Source organism: Mustela erminea, chromosome 3, assembly GCF_009829155.1.
Source record: "Mustela erminea isolate mMusErm1 chromosome 3, mMusErm1.Pri, whole genome shotgun sequence".
Lineage (NCBI taxonomy): Eukaryota > Metazoa > Chordata > Mammalia > Carnivora > Mustelidae > Mustela > Mustela erminea.
The window spans coordinates 104,007,883-104,022,118 of NC_045616.1; the positions used below are offsets into that span (position 1 = coordinate 104,007,883).

At 56.9% G+C, this 14,236-nt stretch overlaps 1 protein-coding gene across 1 annotated transcript in view; it reads right to left on the reverse strand.

The window, feature by feature from the left end:
- The window catches only part of FGF18 (fibroblast growth factor 18), a 33,242-nt gene extending 20,253 nt beyond the window's left edge, over positions 1-12,989 (reverse strand). Inside the window, exons 1-2 of the mRNA XM_032337021.1 lie at positions 11,733-12,989; positions 11,524-11,560 (exon numbers count right to left, since the gene is read on the reverse strand). Coding sequence (XP_032192912.1) covers positions 11,524-11,560; positions 11,733-11,764 — 69 coding nt within the window. The 5' untranslated portion in view covers positions 11,765-12,989. The remainder of the gene's footprint in view (positions 1-11,523; positions 11,561-11,732) is intronic.
- Between the last annotated feature and the right edge of the window lie 1,247 nt (positions 12,990-14,236).

Consider the following 14,236-nt stretch of genomic DNA (forward strand, 5'->3'; position numbering starts at 1 on the left):
TGCTAGCCTGGGCCTCCCAGGCACTCCAGCTGGATCACATTATTGCTCCTCCACGATCATCCTCAGGATGGAACTATTATCCCACATTGCAGATGAGAAAACTGAGGCCTCAAAGCTAAATTGACAAGGTCCCAGAACAAGCCATGGCAGAATCAGCCCCAGTGATGGCTCCAAAGCCCCTCTTCCAGCCCCATTTTGCTGGGCCTTGCTTGCCCCACCTGCACAATCGGGAGGGGGTCCCAGAGTCAGAACCCAGGGTGTGCCTTTTCCTCGTTAAGGGTCCCAAGGCAAGTTACCAACCCCTCTGGACTTCAGCTTCCCTAGAAAATGAGAGGGGTGATGATGGCACCCACCCCATGGGCTTCTTCACAGACGAAACACAAAAGTCTTAGAACAGTGCCCAGCACAGAGCGAGTACTCAGGAGGCGTAACTAAGAGAGCACATGGGGGCCCTCTCAGAGGTGAGGCCCCGCAGACAGAGCCTGTCTGGAAATACAAGCAGATCACATTCTCATCCCTGCAGAAGGGTCACCTCTGCAAACAGTCACAGGCCGGGAAGACGTTATCACCTCTGATGCTGCACCATTGGAGGGCTTATCCCGTCTGCTTAACAGACGCAGAAACCCAGGCTCAGAAAAGTTAAGTCGGTTGCCTTGAGCCACACAGCCAGGGGTGCGGGGCCTGGCGGCTGGCCCACCAAGAGTGCACAGCCTTCACTGTTCTCAATGGCCAGCCCCTGTCACCAATTCACAGCCAGAGTCTGACACCTGGGACCCACCTCTTCTCATATCCCGATGCTCGGGGAGGGAAGAACTCCATACCCCATGAGGTTCCCACCTGGTGGGCACATGTCCTGAAGAACCCCCATCCATGGCCCTCGACCTCCCTCAGAATGACTTCCTGAGGGAGACTCGCCTTTTCCCCTCCCCCCAAGGGCGGGTCTCCGGTCTCCTTCCCTGTCCTCCAACTCTCCTCCTGCTCACAGGAGACCTTATCGACCCGAGGTCAAACCAATCTCCTTACCCTGGATCCCCAAGGGGAGCTGCCCTGCCCCAGAAGCCAGCCTCCCATTAACGATTTTCTCCCTGGCCCACTGGACAGAGGCAGTGCGGGTGACCCAGGGTCAGCAGGGGCTATCCGGTGGCCCTTCCCCAGGATGTGGAGGGAACAATCCATCTTGCCCAGCTTCCACCATTTAAGCCACATTCTGTGGTCACATCCTTCCCAAGGGAGGTAGCAGGGGTGGCCTCTGACACATAAACAGAGTCCCTCCTTCTGAAAAGGCAGAGACCCCTGGGCTTCCTGGGCAAGACCTCTAGGGAGCCATGGGCCTTTGCACAGGTCAGGTCCTCTGCACAGGGCATCCTGCCCCCTGTGCCCTGCTGACACCTGCCCTCAGGTACCTTTTTCAGAAGCCCTTTCCTGCCCTACCTCCCCCCCACGCCAGCTGGGTTAGGATCGGTGGACATTACTGTAATGGCTTATCAGCCCCAAACTGCAGCTTGTCCAGCTCATCCTGGGGCTTCCGGTTCTAGCCTCAGGAAGTGTCCGACGAATGCTTGCTAAATGACTGTGGCTAGGATGAGAGAAACCTGCAGGCCAAAATCAGCCCCAGCACTTACTACCCAGACGAGCAGAGAGCCCCACAGAGCGATGGCAATGGGACGTCTGAAAGCTCTCAGTTGCTGAGCTTCCCTCTGTTCCTTCTGCTCTGCTAAGAAGCTCCCTAGACGTGCTACTTCCTTAGCCACTCCAGGAGGTGGGTGTCCGTCGGAGTTCACTGTATAGACTGGACCTTTGAGGCACTTCTCCAGGGCTACAGAGCTGGAACGTGGGCAAGCGGGGCTCTAGCGTCTGCCTCGGGAACATTCTCTCCCTCCTGCTTTCCTGCTCACTGAGGGGGGCCTGTCTTCCAGGCCCTCCTAGAAGAGCCGATGCTGCTGTCCACGGGCTCAGCCCCCTCCAGGGGCACAGTCACCTGGGGTGCTAAGAAGCTGCAGTGGGGAAAAAATGAGACTATGCGGCTCTCACAAGGTGATCAGGTGGGCACAGCCAGGACGTGTCCTTGAGCAGACGAAGGCACCTTTGTGACTCTGCCTTCCCTCCACTCCAGCTTTTCTTTTGGGTCAAAGCAGCTTTCCCCACAGCAGGATGGCCCATAGTGGGGTCCCCCTACAGCTTAAGACCCCCCCATTACCCTTCCCTACCAGCCCCTTCCCTGCCCTGAGAGCTTGGGCTGTGGTGGAAATATTCACTCCTCAATCCAGGAATGGCACAGAGGCAGCAATGGCCTGACAGACTCAAATCTTTCCCAAGGTGTGTCAAGGTCCCAGGCCCTGGCACAGACAAGGGGTCCAGTGGGACAGAGCCCCCTACCTTTGGCCTGGCCTGCAGTCTCCCGCTGTGGGCACAGCTCTCTAACGCTCAGGATGACTGCCCACTCAGCCTGGCTCCCCCCTGCCCACAGAACAGTGCCCACTCGGGGTCCTGTACCATCTGGCCTCTCCTACCTTCTGATCCTCTGCCCTTAGGCACCTTGGGGGGAACCCTACATGGGGTGGAAAGAGATTGGGGCAATCTCAATGCCCGCCCCCAGGCGTCAACCCAGGTCCCCTCCTACTGGGGTATCATCAGCCACCCCTGCTCTGTCTGGCTGTAGATTTCAGTTTCCCTGACACAATCCTGCTCTGAAGACATGTTTGGGGGCTCCTAGATCTTCCTGGGCCGCACCGCCACCTTCCCCATCAGGCTTCATTTCAGCACACACACCACACACGTTCAAGATGACCAGCACTGACTGACCTCTGGGGGTCGTCTGGCTCCAGCCCAAATATTTGATTTCTCTAACCCTTGGTTTTCTCACTGACAGAATGGGGACTGCATATCATACTTATCTCAGAAAAAAGATGGTATTAGGAACAACAGCCACAATTATTTTCTTTTTCCTTTTTCTTGTGTTTTGTTTTCTGAACGGCCACTGCTTATTGTGCGTAAGACCTGCTTTAGGTCAACTGCCTCATGTAATTCCCAGAGTGGCCCCATGAGTTGGTTTGAGTATAGTCCCCATTCTACAGACGAGGAAACTGAGGCTTGGAGACGGGGCCTCGTGCATTCAAAGTCACACGCTAGTGAGCAAAGGAATCAAGATTCAAATCCCTGTCAGCCTAGAGCGCAAGCTTTCCAGCACTTCAGCCTTGCCTGCCTGCGTTCTCCCCTCTCTCAAGCCCCTCCCTTCCCTCAGTTCAGGATGGCAACTTCGTTCTGGCCACAAGCCACAGTTGGGGCAGGGACTGGAGCAGGAATTAAACATGAAAGGGCTGAAGGCCTTGAGCTCACTCCCCCTAACTCCAGAGGAGGATGGGGTCACACTGCCCCCTCCCGCCCAGGTCCCCAGCCTTGAGGCCTCCTATAATCCATGCCCCTGTCTCCAGGCAGCCTGCCCAGAAAGGGAGGGTCTCCTCAGTCCCCGGAGGGGCAGCCCACAGACTTCCGGCCACATTCCACCATCGCCTGCCTCCTTCTCCAGCACCAGTGTAGCCAGCCCTGCCAAGGGCTTTCAGAGCTTCTCCAAATTCTCAACTCACCCCTTTAGGAGTGGTCGCTGGTAGAGTCAGCCCCACTCTCCACTCCAAAATGCAGCTCCTCAAACTCTTCCTAGAGAGCAGGTCTGGACTCGGGCCCAGGAGTTGCTGCCCGCCCCAGTGCACTGGGGATTATTATCTGAGAGGGTGAGACCCACACTGGCTCCCACTTGCTGGCCACTTTCTTTGCGCCAGGTCTGAGCTAAGCACATGGCAGACATGGTCTCTGTTCTCCTCACACAACCTGGGCAGGTCAGGATGATTGCCAACCCTATGACAAAGGGAGACACAGAGAGGCCAAACGGCTTACCCACGATGTTGTACACAAAGCAACAGAGCCAAGATCTGAACCCATCTCTGGCTCTAGAGCCCATGAATTTCCCCCAGCTGGCATCTGTGGACAGAAAGGAAAGGGGGAAGGCCGAGCCCACCCCTGGATGTGAGTTTGGCTCAGATTCACATTCCCATTCACCCGTCATCCCCAGGCTTCTCCCCTCTCTCCTGTCATCGTCCCCAGACCCAACCCAGCCAGAACAGTGACGTTGCAAAGGGCCCTTCCCCACCCCCAAGCCTGTCCATTAAGCTCCCAGGGCTATCAATGTATTGATTGGCAGGGCTGAGGCATCAGCATGGGAGGGAGGTGCTGCCACCCAAGGGGCTGACTAGAAGCCCCTCTCCCCACACATCAGCCCTCTCTGTACAGATCGTCAATACGGGTACCCCTGGCAGTCAAGCCTGAAGCCAGCTTGGGGAAGGAGGCAGGACCCCTAAAGACTCAAGCTCCCTTCTTTTCCCCTTCCTGCCAATCCTTTCTTCAAATCCCTTAATGCATGAGAGTGGAGAGTGGTCCAGCATGCCTACAATATCAGAAATGAGCCCTTTATTCCAGCATTCAATGCCTATGATTGGCCTTTCACATCATCTTATTCCTAAACTTGATGTTCTAACTGGCTCAGAGTCCCCTGAGCACAGTGGGCTGTTCCCTGCTTCCATGTAGAGATGTGCCATTGCCTGCAATGGCTTTTCCATACACACACTCACACACATTCATACACACGCACATTGCATGCATGCACACTCACATATACACACAAACATGCACATGGATACGCACACACACATACACGCAGGTTCACAGTGTCCTCGCCCAATTTGTTCCTAATCTGAGATTCAAATGGGGCATCTTCCCTGGTCAGATCTTCCAGCCCCCCGTTGGGTTTCATGGCCCTTCTCCTAAGTACCCATGGCACCCTGAGCCCCTGTCCCCCTGCACAGATCCCTCAGATTTCTCTCAGGTTCCCAAGGGCTGGGATAGGTGCTGAGCTCCCTCGGCCCACGGCTGGTGCCAGAAGGGGCCTGAATGCAGGTGCCTGGCCCCAAATCACTGACTCAACACTCAGCCTGCTCACCAGGTCTGTGCCAGATGCTGTGGGGCCCTCGGGATGGGTCCAGCCTCCCCTGACTTCCAGGAATCACGAGCTGGTAGACAAACAGGCCTCCAGACACACCAAAGTCAAATGCCTAACTGAAGCGCACATTTACTTAACACTTATAATGATCCAAGTGCTGTGCCAAGTACTTCCCCTGGGGTAGCCACAATTCACCCCAACAGCAACCCCAAGAGGGAGGTTCTACCCTAAATCCCATATGAAAAATGAGCCACAGAGAAGCCAAGCAATTTGCTCAGTCATAAGACTATGAAGTGGCCCAGGCAGGGTGTGATCTGGTGGGCTGGACCCCAAGCCTGAGCTCCTGTGCATTCCCGTGAGCCCCGTGGAAAACACTGGGTCATGTGACAGTGACAGAGTACAAAGGGGTTCCAAGGCAGAGGTAGAATGGGGGGTGGAGCAAATAAAGCTGCCCAAAGTGTCAGTCATCTCTTCACAGGAAACATTTTGAGGGAAAAGCTGAATGGATGCCTTCTTGGCATCCCCTCCAAAACCCAGTCCAAGGCCACCCATGCAGCAAGTGTCCCATGAATGTTTGCTGATGGCTAATGAGGAGTAGCATCATAACTGAGCACCTACTGCATACTTGGCCCAAGACATGGCTTTGATTACGCCCTCCAACACACCTGGGAGTGGTACTATCATCCCTATTGCCCATGTGACGAGGAGGCAGAGAATCAGAGAGTTAAGAATCTTGCCCAAGGCCACACAGCCTAGGAGGGGGTGCAGTGAGGCTCAGGTGCAGACTTAAGTCCAAGGGCTGGGCTCTCAACCTAGACAAGAGGAGCCCTGAGGTCACTGATGCAAGGAGTATATCCTTCCCAGCCTTGCTCAGTACCCTGCAGAACAGTACGCACCTGACACACACACGGAGCAGGGAAATGACCCAATAGCTACTGTCACTTGGATACTGCCAGAGTGCCAGCCACTGTGCCAGCCAAACTGTGTGCATTATCTCAACTCCCACAGTGACTCTTAAGTAGCAGGTCCCGTTCATCACCCCACTTTACAGGTGGGAAAAGCCAAAAACTGCAAAGGGTTGACGTTAAGAAATTTGCCCAGCAGCACAGACACAGTTCTAACCTAGGTCCCTCCTACACCAAAGCCCATGCGTTCAAGCTCCACAGAAGTCGGCTAGCTCACCTCACTAATACCCAGTTGTGTAAACTGAGGCCCAGAGAGGGAGGTCACCCCATGAACCCGTGAAAAAGCCAGGACTGATCCCAGGGGTCCTGAGAGTGTTTCTGCTCAGTGGCCCACAGGAGGCTTGTCCTCGGCCTCATCTTTGGCACAGGAGTATTTTAAGTAACCCATGAGCATTGTGTCATTTAGATATGAGAGCAATAATCCCCAAACCTCTCCCAGCCCTTACCGGCAACCTGATTAAAGCCTGAGGGGCCAATCTACCCACTGATGTTCCAGAACAAGTCCCCATCTTCAGGCACAAAGTGGAGATGACAGGTTTCAGCCCCTCTGAGGTGTGGCAGCTCTCCCCAAGTTCGGGGCAGCCTGGCAAGGCCCTTGGCACTGCCCTATCCCTGAGTGTTTGGCCAGAGTCCTTGTGAGTGGTCAGCAACATGACCCAGCAAAAAAATGGGGCACACAAAGGTGGAAGAGAGCCGCTGCCCCCAGAAAGGGACCCACCCACATCTCCTTTGTTGTTGTCACCAGGAGGTGACAGGGCCCTGGGGAAGGGGAGCTTGCCACACTGACATGGGCATCGGGGCAAGGGAGGCTTCCCCAAACAAGAGACCCAGGGGCTGGTGTGCTGACCCTTGCTCTCCACCTTTACGGAGCAGGGATCATTCTGTTGGTAGTTTTCTTTCCATTTTGCACATGCACAAGCTGAGACCAGAGAGGTTAAGTAACTTGCTCAAGGTCATACAGCAAAGGTAAGTCAGGACGACCATTGGAACAATGCTGGGACTTGCCAGAACCCTCACACAGAACCCTCATACTGCTGTTTCATAAACCTAGGGCCTGGAGCCGGGTGACCCAGAGTTGAGGCCAGCTCTGCTTCTCTTGTGCTGTGTGGCCAGAGGCCGGTTATGTCATGCCTCTGAGCCTCGCTTTCTTTTCTGCAGAATTCCCTCATCGCAGGCTGGTTGTGAGGCTGAGTCTCCATGATGTGAGGAAGTGCCTGCCTGCTCCATGGCAAGGACACTGTGCCTGGCGGTGGCTCTAAGTATCGCTGTCGGCCTGATGGGTTTGCGCCCTGATTTCCCACACCTACACGTCTCCTGCTAGAAGACCACGTCGGAGCCAGAAGGTCCTGCTGAGACTAGGAAGTCTCCTCCCTGTCACCTTCCATCTCCCTTTGGGGGCCCAATGTGACCTCAGAGCTATCCCACCCCTGCTGACACTGGCAGAGACAACCACAAGATATTTAAACAATCTACCTCCTTATCTCAGAGCGGGTGATGCTACTGGGCTACAGGAATGCTGGCAGAGTGTCCCCTCCCCCTCCCTGCTGGGAATGACGCTGGGAGGGGAGTACAGAATCCCCCAGGCCCTACCCTCCTAAACACCCACCTATGGCTCTGGGATCCTTTCAGACCAGAACATTCTACGAAAACCAGGGCCTGCAGACTCCAAGTCTCTGTCAGAGACACCTATCTGGGTTCTGATCATCTGTACCGTGGAGACCCTACCGGTGAGAATCCAAGGGGAAGATCTCACTGAGAACCCCTAGTGCGCCCCTTGGAACCCCTAGTGCGCCCCTTGGAACTCCCATTGCCCCACCAGTATTCTTTCTGAAGAAGTCCGTCTGGTGTCATGGAAAGAATACAAGACCTTGAATCCAGAGTCTTGAGTCTTAGCATTGGCCTTGAACAAATCCCTTCTCCACTCCGAGCCTCAGTCTCTCCAACGGTGAAGTAGGAATATTACCCCACCTACTTCAGGAGGAAAAATGACAGGAAGAAGGAAACAAGCTTCTGGATTCAAGAGCCTTGGAATCTTGCTTGGTTGGACAGAACAGGATATGCCTGCCCCACTGTACTTCTCAGGAGGCAGGATCACAGCCCACCGCTGCCCCCCTTAGAGTGGGAGCATCTGGAGGCCAGGGACTGACTAGACTTGCTCTCAGATCCAGCAAGAAGCAGAGTTTTGAACAAATACCTGACTGGACATGGATGAACGATGTCACCGCCCTAAGAAGCTAAAAGTGCTCCTCAACAGGACGGTTCCCCATCCTCCTCATGTCCCAAAGGACTCTGTCTCTGGCTTTCCTATTCTAGCCAGCTAGAAGGAGGGTTCTAAACCTCCCAGAGGAAGTCAGGTGTAGGGAGTGGTCAGGTCCTGAGGGGGTGTGGAAGGAAACTTCAAAACTTGAACACACCGGGCGGTGGGAGAGGAATGGTGCTGTGGGAGTGACAGCGGGGGGGTGGCAGAAGCCCCCCTTCCCTGGCCCGTCTCAAGCCTGGCCTGTCTGGGGAAGGCCAGGACCTAGCCGAGCCTGGCGGTAGGAACAATGTCAGGCAGGTGCCGGCCAAGCTGCGTGAAAGGCCCAGTCCGGTGTCATTGTCAGCGCTCAGCCAAGTGCAGAAAAGCAATTTACTGGTCACGCCGCCTGCTCCCCTCGGAAATTTTTAAAATTCTTCCGATTTGAGCTATCCGCGGTGTCCCAAGTCGTGTGGAGAAGGGATTTTATTAAATTCCCAGCTTCCTGCTTCCTGGGGTGGCCAGCAGGGGCTGGGGTGGGGGCAGGGCTCACCCCATGGGGGGCTGCAGGGCAAGGCAGTGTCTGGCTGGCATTGACTGTTGTGTTCTCTCGAAAATGCGTCTGGAGGTGGGGGCCCATTCTGGGCCTGATGGCTGATGGATGCGGAGAAAGGAAGAGCCCAGAAACTCTATGGCTAAGACTGGAGCAGTCCCCCAAACCAGGGAGGTGCGGATGGGAAGGGCATCGATATATCCATTTCCCAGCAGAACAATGTATGCTCCTGGGTGGATGAGACTCTCCAAACCTTCTCCCGTACCTGTCATGTATCGCTTCAGCCTCAAGTCCGCCCACTCACAAAGGATGAGCTCAGACTCACAGAGGTCTACAGCTGAGGAAAGATGAGGCTGGGGCTCAGGCCCCTACCACCAGGCTGCAAAACTCTGAGCCCTTCCCACCACACAAGGAGGCCTCTCCCAGCCCCTTCTCACCAAGGGAGCACCTGCCCCCCTCTCTAAGTGTACCCCGCCAGGGAAGTAGCTTCTCTCCCCTCTGCCTGCCCAATGCCCGCCTCAGCAGGGAGCAGGCTTCACACTCCCAGCCAGGAACACTTGAAGCCCACCCCCCACTCCTCATCTCTACCTCTAATGGCCACTACACCTTTGTTCTTAGACCATGAATGGGGACATGAGCTTGCCCTCTCTTTATCTTTTAGGAATCGTAGATGCTTTTGAAAATCTGTGGGGACCTGAGAGCCCTCTCCAAAACATGGGCACATTTGGGCACCATTTTGATGCGACATATCAGGGGTCTGCCTCCTCCAGAAGCCCATCCTTAGAGACTCTATGGGCGCTTGGACCATGGGTTAAATTCATCAGTCTAACGGCAGTTCGGATGGGGAAAGTCTGAAAAGAAAGGAAGAGGTGAGAGAAGGCTCCATCACCTGTTTGAAGTCCTAACCCAGATGGACCACCCAGCTCTTTCCTGAGAGGCTGGCTCTAACTGTAGGCCAGGAGGTGGAGGTGGGATGCAGAGTCCAGGTTCCCTCCCTTGTGCTTCCCTGGAGAACACAAAGACGACACAGCAACCCCTCCTGGGCCTGCTCTAAGGACAGAGAGGCAGCAGGCAGCAGGAGTGCACAGATCTCTCTCTACCCCCGTGGCCACTGCAGCATTCCCCCATCCCCAGGTGCAACATGCAGGAGAAGAGCTCTCACCCAAGGCAGACAAGCAGATCCCCTGGAATGACCCTGGGGCCTGCCCTCTGCTTGGGGACTCAGCTGCAAATCAGGCAGGTCATGCCTGGCACTGGCCTCTCTCTTTGACACCAGTCATTCCCACCCCTGCCCCCGCCACCACAGGGTCACATCTGCTTTGGCAAACAGCCAGTTTTAAGTTACTGACTCCAGTTATATTGATTCAAGGAGTCACTGGGGACCTCAGCCTTCCCAGGCTGGGGGAAAGAACCCATCAGTCCGTCTATCCGTCCAGCCAGCCAGCCAGCCAGCCATCCTCACAGCCCCCAGCCCCAACTAGCTTCCCCCAGCCCAATGTTCATCCTGATGGTAAAGATCCTCTCCCAGGAGTGCAAGGGGAGGTAAGCAGACCCACCACCACACCAAGCACTGAAAGAGGCTACTGGGTCTCAAAAGCACTTAACACACACACCATTCCTTATGCCATAAAGCTGGGAGAGCCACCATTTTCCCTGTTCAAGTTTCTTCTGGGGCACCTCTGGAACCCAAAAGGCTAAAACCTAAGCATCCTCTCTAACGCTGTGAGGACACCTGCCTTCAACCCAGAGGGGGAAGGGGCAGATAATCTCTTTTGGCCCCAGTCCAGCTCCTCCTAAGGCCCCTCCCTTGCAGCTCTAGGTGGGTGGGGGGCTAGGGCAGCTGGCACTTCCTATTCCCCTTTCCTTTGCCCCCCCCCCAACCATGCTGAGGCAGCCCTGGTCTGGTTCTAATCGGGGCTGAAGTCGCTCCCTCTTTCCCTCTTCTCTTTCTCAGCACCCCCCCCCTTTCCTTCATTTCCACGGCTTTGGAAGCCCGAGCGTTCCAACTGTCTGCGTGCCAAGACCTTCCCGAGTCTGAAAGCTGCTGAAGTAACAGATCAGATTTTAGCAAGTGCTTTCCAGGCTGAGCGCCAAGCCCTCTTCTGATTCACAGAGAGCGAGCGAGCGGGGAGCAAAGCGAGGAACCAGCCCAGGGCTGCACCACCTTGGGCGAGGGTGTGCGGAGCGTGGCCCATTCCGGAGCGGCTTCAAGGGCAATGGCCTCGCAGCCTGAGCGCCCGTCTCTGCCTTTCACCGAGTCTCTCCTAGACCTGTCTCTCTCCCTCCCTCCCTCTCTCTCTCTCTCCTCCCTGCAAACGCCTTTGAAACCACAGAGTAATTTACAACTGAAGCTTTCTCCCTGGACTCAAAATCCATTCGGCTCAAAGGAGCCTTTTTGTTTGGAAGAGCGAGCGGAGATATTAAGGGACGGTTGGCAGAAAAAATCCCCAGGTCCCAACTCCTCCCCGGTTGTGGGCAGGGGGCTTGGAGCGGGGCACACTGCAGCGGCTGAGTCCGCTGGCTCCGGGGATGTCCTCCCAGCCGAGGCTAACTGGGGCCGCGCCAGTCTGAGCCCTGCAGCAGAGCCCCTTGCCCTTGGCTGGTCCCCCGCCGGCACTGGGCGCGCGCGGAGCCGCCCTTTGGCGCCCTGGGAACAGGTGCACTGGGCTCGGCGCCCAGTAGGGGTGGGGCACAAGGAGGGGGCGCGGCCCAGGGGAGGGGGTTCGGCCTGTACCGCGAGGTAGGGGCAGGGGGAGGTCAGAGTCAGGATCCTACGTACCTGTACCTGGAAGCACAGCAGTAGGAAGTGTAAACACCTGCGGGAGAGAGATGGAGAGGTGGTCAGTGGGACTTGAGGGAGGGGGGCGCGCGGACAGACAGACGGATACGCAGTCGGAAAGTCAGACGAACGGCTGGGCGGGAGACAGAGTCACAGGCACACGGACAGACGGCCAGGCAGGGTAGGCAGCCCCGCGCGCGGGCGCTTACAGGCAAGTGCAGGCGGAGGGCGCTGAATACATCGCTGGGCGGGGGGGAGGCGGCGGCTCCTAGCCCAGCCTGCACATGTCCGCTTCGCGCGGCCGGGACCAGGCGCCTCCGCCGCCGCCGCCGCCGCCGCCGCCGCTGCTGCTGCTCTCTCCTCGCCGGCTGCTGCTGCTGCAGACTCTGCTGCTCCGGGGCGCTCCGCGGCGCGCCCTGCGGCATCAGCGCCCCGCGCGGCTCCTCCCGAGCGCTGCGCCCTCCGGGCTGGCGCGGGGGCTACGGGGTGGCCGCCGCTGTGCAGGAGGCGCCCGACTGGTGCGGGGAAGCTTGCTCACTGCTGGCCGGCCGTCCGTCCGGGCATCCACGGGAGGCTGGCTGCTCGGTTCACTCCGGGGGCAGCATGCGCGGCGGGGCTGGAAGCTGGGACGCGATCTCCGGCCGGGGCGCGGGGCTGTGCGGGGCCAGAGGTCAGCGCTCCAGGGCCGGGGCGCGCGGCTGCAGCAGGAACGCGTCACGGCCGCACCGTCTGGGCGCCCGCCGGCTCATGTCTCCTCCTCCGCGTCTCTCCGGCCGTGCGCATCGCCGCCTCCCACCACTGGCGGCGGCCGGGGCGTTTTCTACGCGCGGGCGGCGAGGGGGCGGGGGGCCGGGGGCGGGCCCGGGCCCGAGTCGGCACAATGAGGATGCGGGGCCCGGGGGCTCCCCCCTCGGGGCGCGGCCGGACGGGCGCTCAGCTCGGCTGGGTGCGCCTCGCCCACATCAAAGGCGGCCCAGCCTGCTTGCCTGCCTGTCGCGGCCTCTCCACCGCCTCCACCTCCTCCTCCTGGCGGCTCCGGGTTGGAGGGAGGTGCTCTGACTCTCGGAGACGGGACCGGCAGCTCCGAAAGGGCAGAGCCCGCGAGGCTGGAGCTGGTGAGCGCTGGAAGCCGTCGGAGCTCTGCGCCCAGGCGCAATGACCTGCGCCGCGGCGGCGCAAATACTGCCCGTATTGGGAAGGCGGCGGTCCCCAAGAAGGCAGTTAGGTGAGGAGCGTCCTCACTCACCCACATTCGCTACTAGCACTCACACCCACTAGCGCTTGAGTGGGGAGCCGGGAGGGGGCGGGTCAGGCCCAGCCCCCGGGGCGGCTCCGTTTAAGGGGGTTCGCTTTCGTCCTCTCGGTGAGTCCGCGCAGGACCGTGGCGTGTCCCAGATGCCCTCTCGGACGGCTAGCACTCTGAGACCCCGTCTGATCTCTCCGTCCTTGCCGCTGCGGGGGAGGGGGTCTCCAGGACTTCTCTCCCCCCTCACCCCCCTCCGGAGCTCTCGGGTCTGTTCTCAGGGCTCCCAGCTGGGCTCTGGTAGGCGAGCCAGCTTTGGAAACGCGCGGCTGCCACCTTGCGGCCCCGAGGCGTCGCTGCAACCCCTGCCCGGGAGGGCTAACGGGGAGCTACCAGCAGGACTCTGGTCAGCGACCACTCCAGGTCGTCCTCGGGCCACCTGGCTGAGACTTGTTTCCGTTTGCCTTTAGTTCCTTTAACCACGACTCCAATAAGGATAGCTCTTCTCCCCGCCTCTCCCCGCTTCAGAGGCAACACTCCCAACTTCAAAATGTAGGTGTCGTCACATGCAACTGCTTCCTCTCTAGAACTGCCGACAGTCAGGCTGTCCTTTGGCCCTGATGCTAAGGGAGAGGTCATAGTGGGAAACAAACTCAAAAAGCAAAATTCAGGAATCCATACTATTCGGCTAAAAACCTGGTGTCGCTGGCAGTGGTTGATAACCCCACTGTACTAGAGCATAAACTGGGGTAGCTGCTGTCAAACAGGAAATGACTCTTCCGTGTACCAGCCCTCTGTGCAAGCTCTTAAGTTCCCATTCACACTTGAGGCTCTGAAACAGGTTGTCTCTGTTTCAGCATTAGACACAAGAGCAGAAAACCTTTTGAAAACTAAGTGCTGGGTGACAGGGAAGGCTCCTGTGGAGGGCTGAGCTGAACAGACATTCTCATTGCCAGGATTGGTCTTGCTTATCATACCATTATTACTTTCTATTACTCTTCTATCACCCAAATAAAGACGGACCAAAAAAGTCCAGTCAAGAGAACAGTTCTGAGTAAGAGCATGAACTCAAGAGTCAGAAATCCTTGATTTGCATATCGCCTCCAACATTTACTTATAAATTCCAACAAGTAACAGTCTGAGACTGCTTCCTCATCTACAAACCACGGCTAAGAACAGTAACAACTCAAGTTGTTTTCAGTTACTGAATGAGGTCATTCAGAGTCTGGCACATAAGAAAAGCTCCAAAGGTTTTAGCCATTATTAATAATTATAATTAGGTTTCTCAGATTTTCACTTTCTTTATGACTTCATGAAGTAGGGAGGCAGTATCATTCTCAACTTACAGTTGAAGAGGCATCCAACCCGGATGTCTTTTGACTCCCGCTCGTCATTTAACCACATTTTTTACCACTTACATCTCTAATCTAGTTTTCACATATCTACTTACTATATACATGATTTTCATAT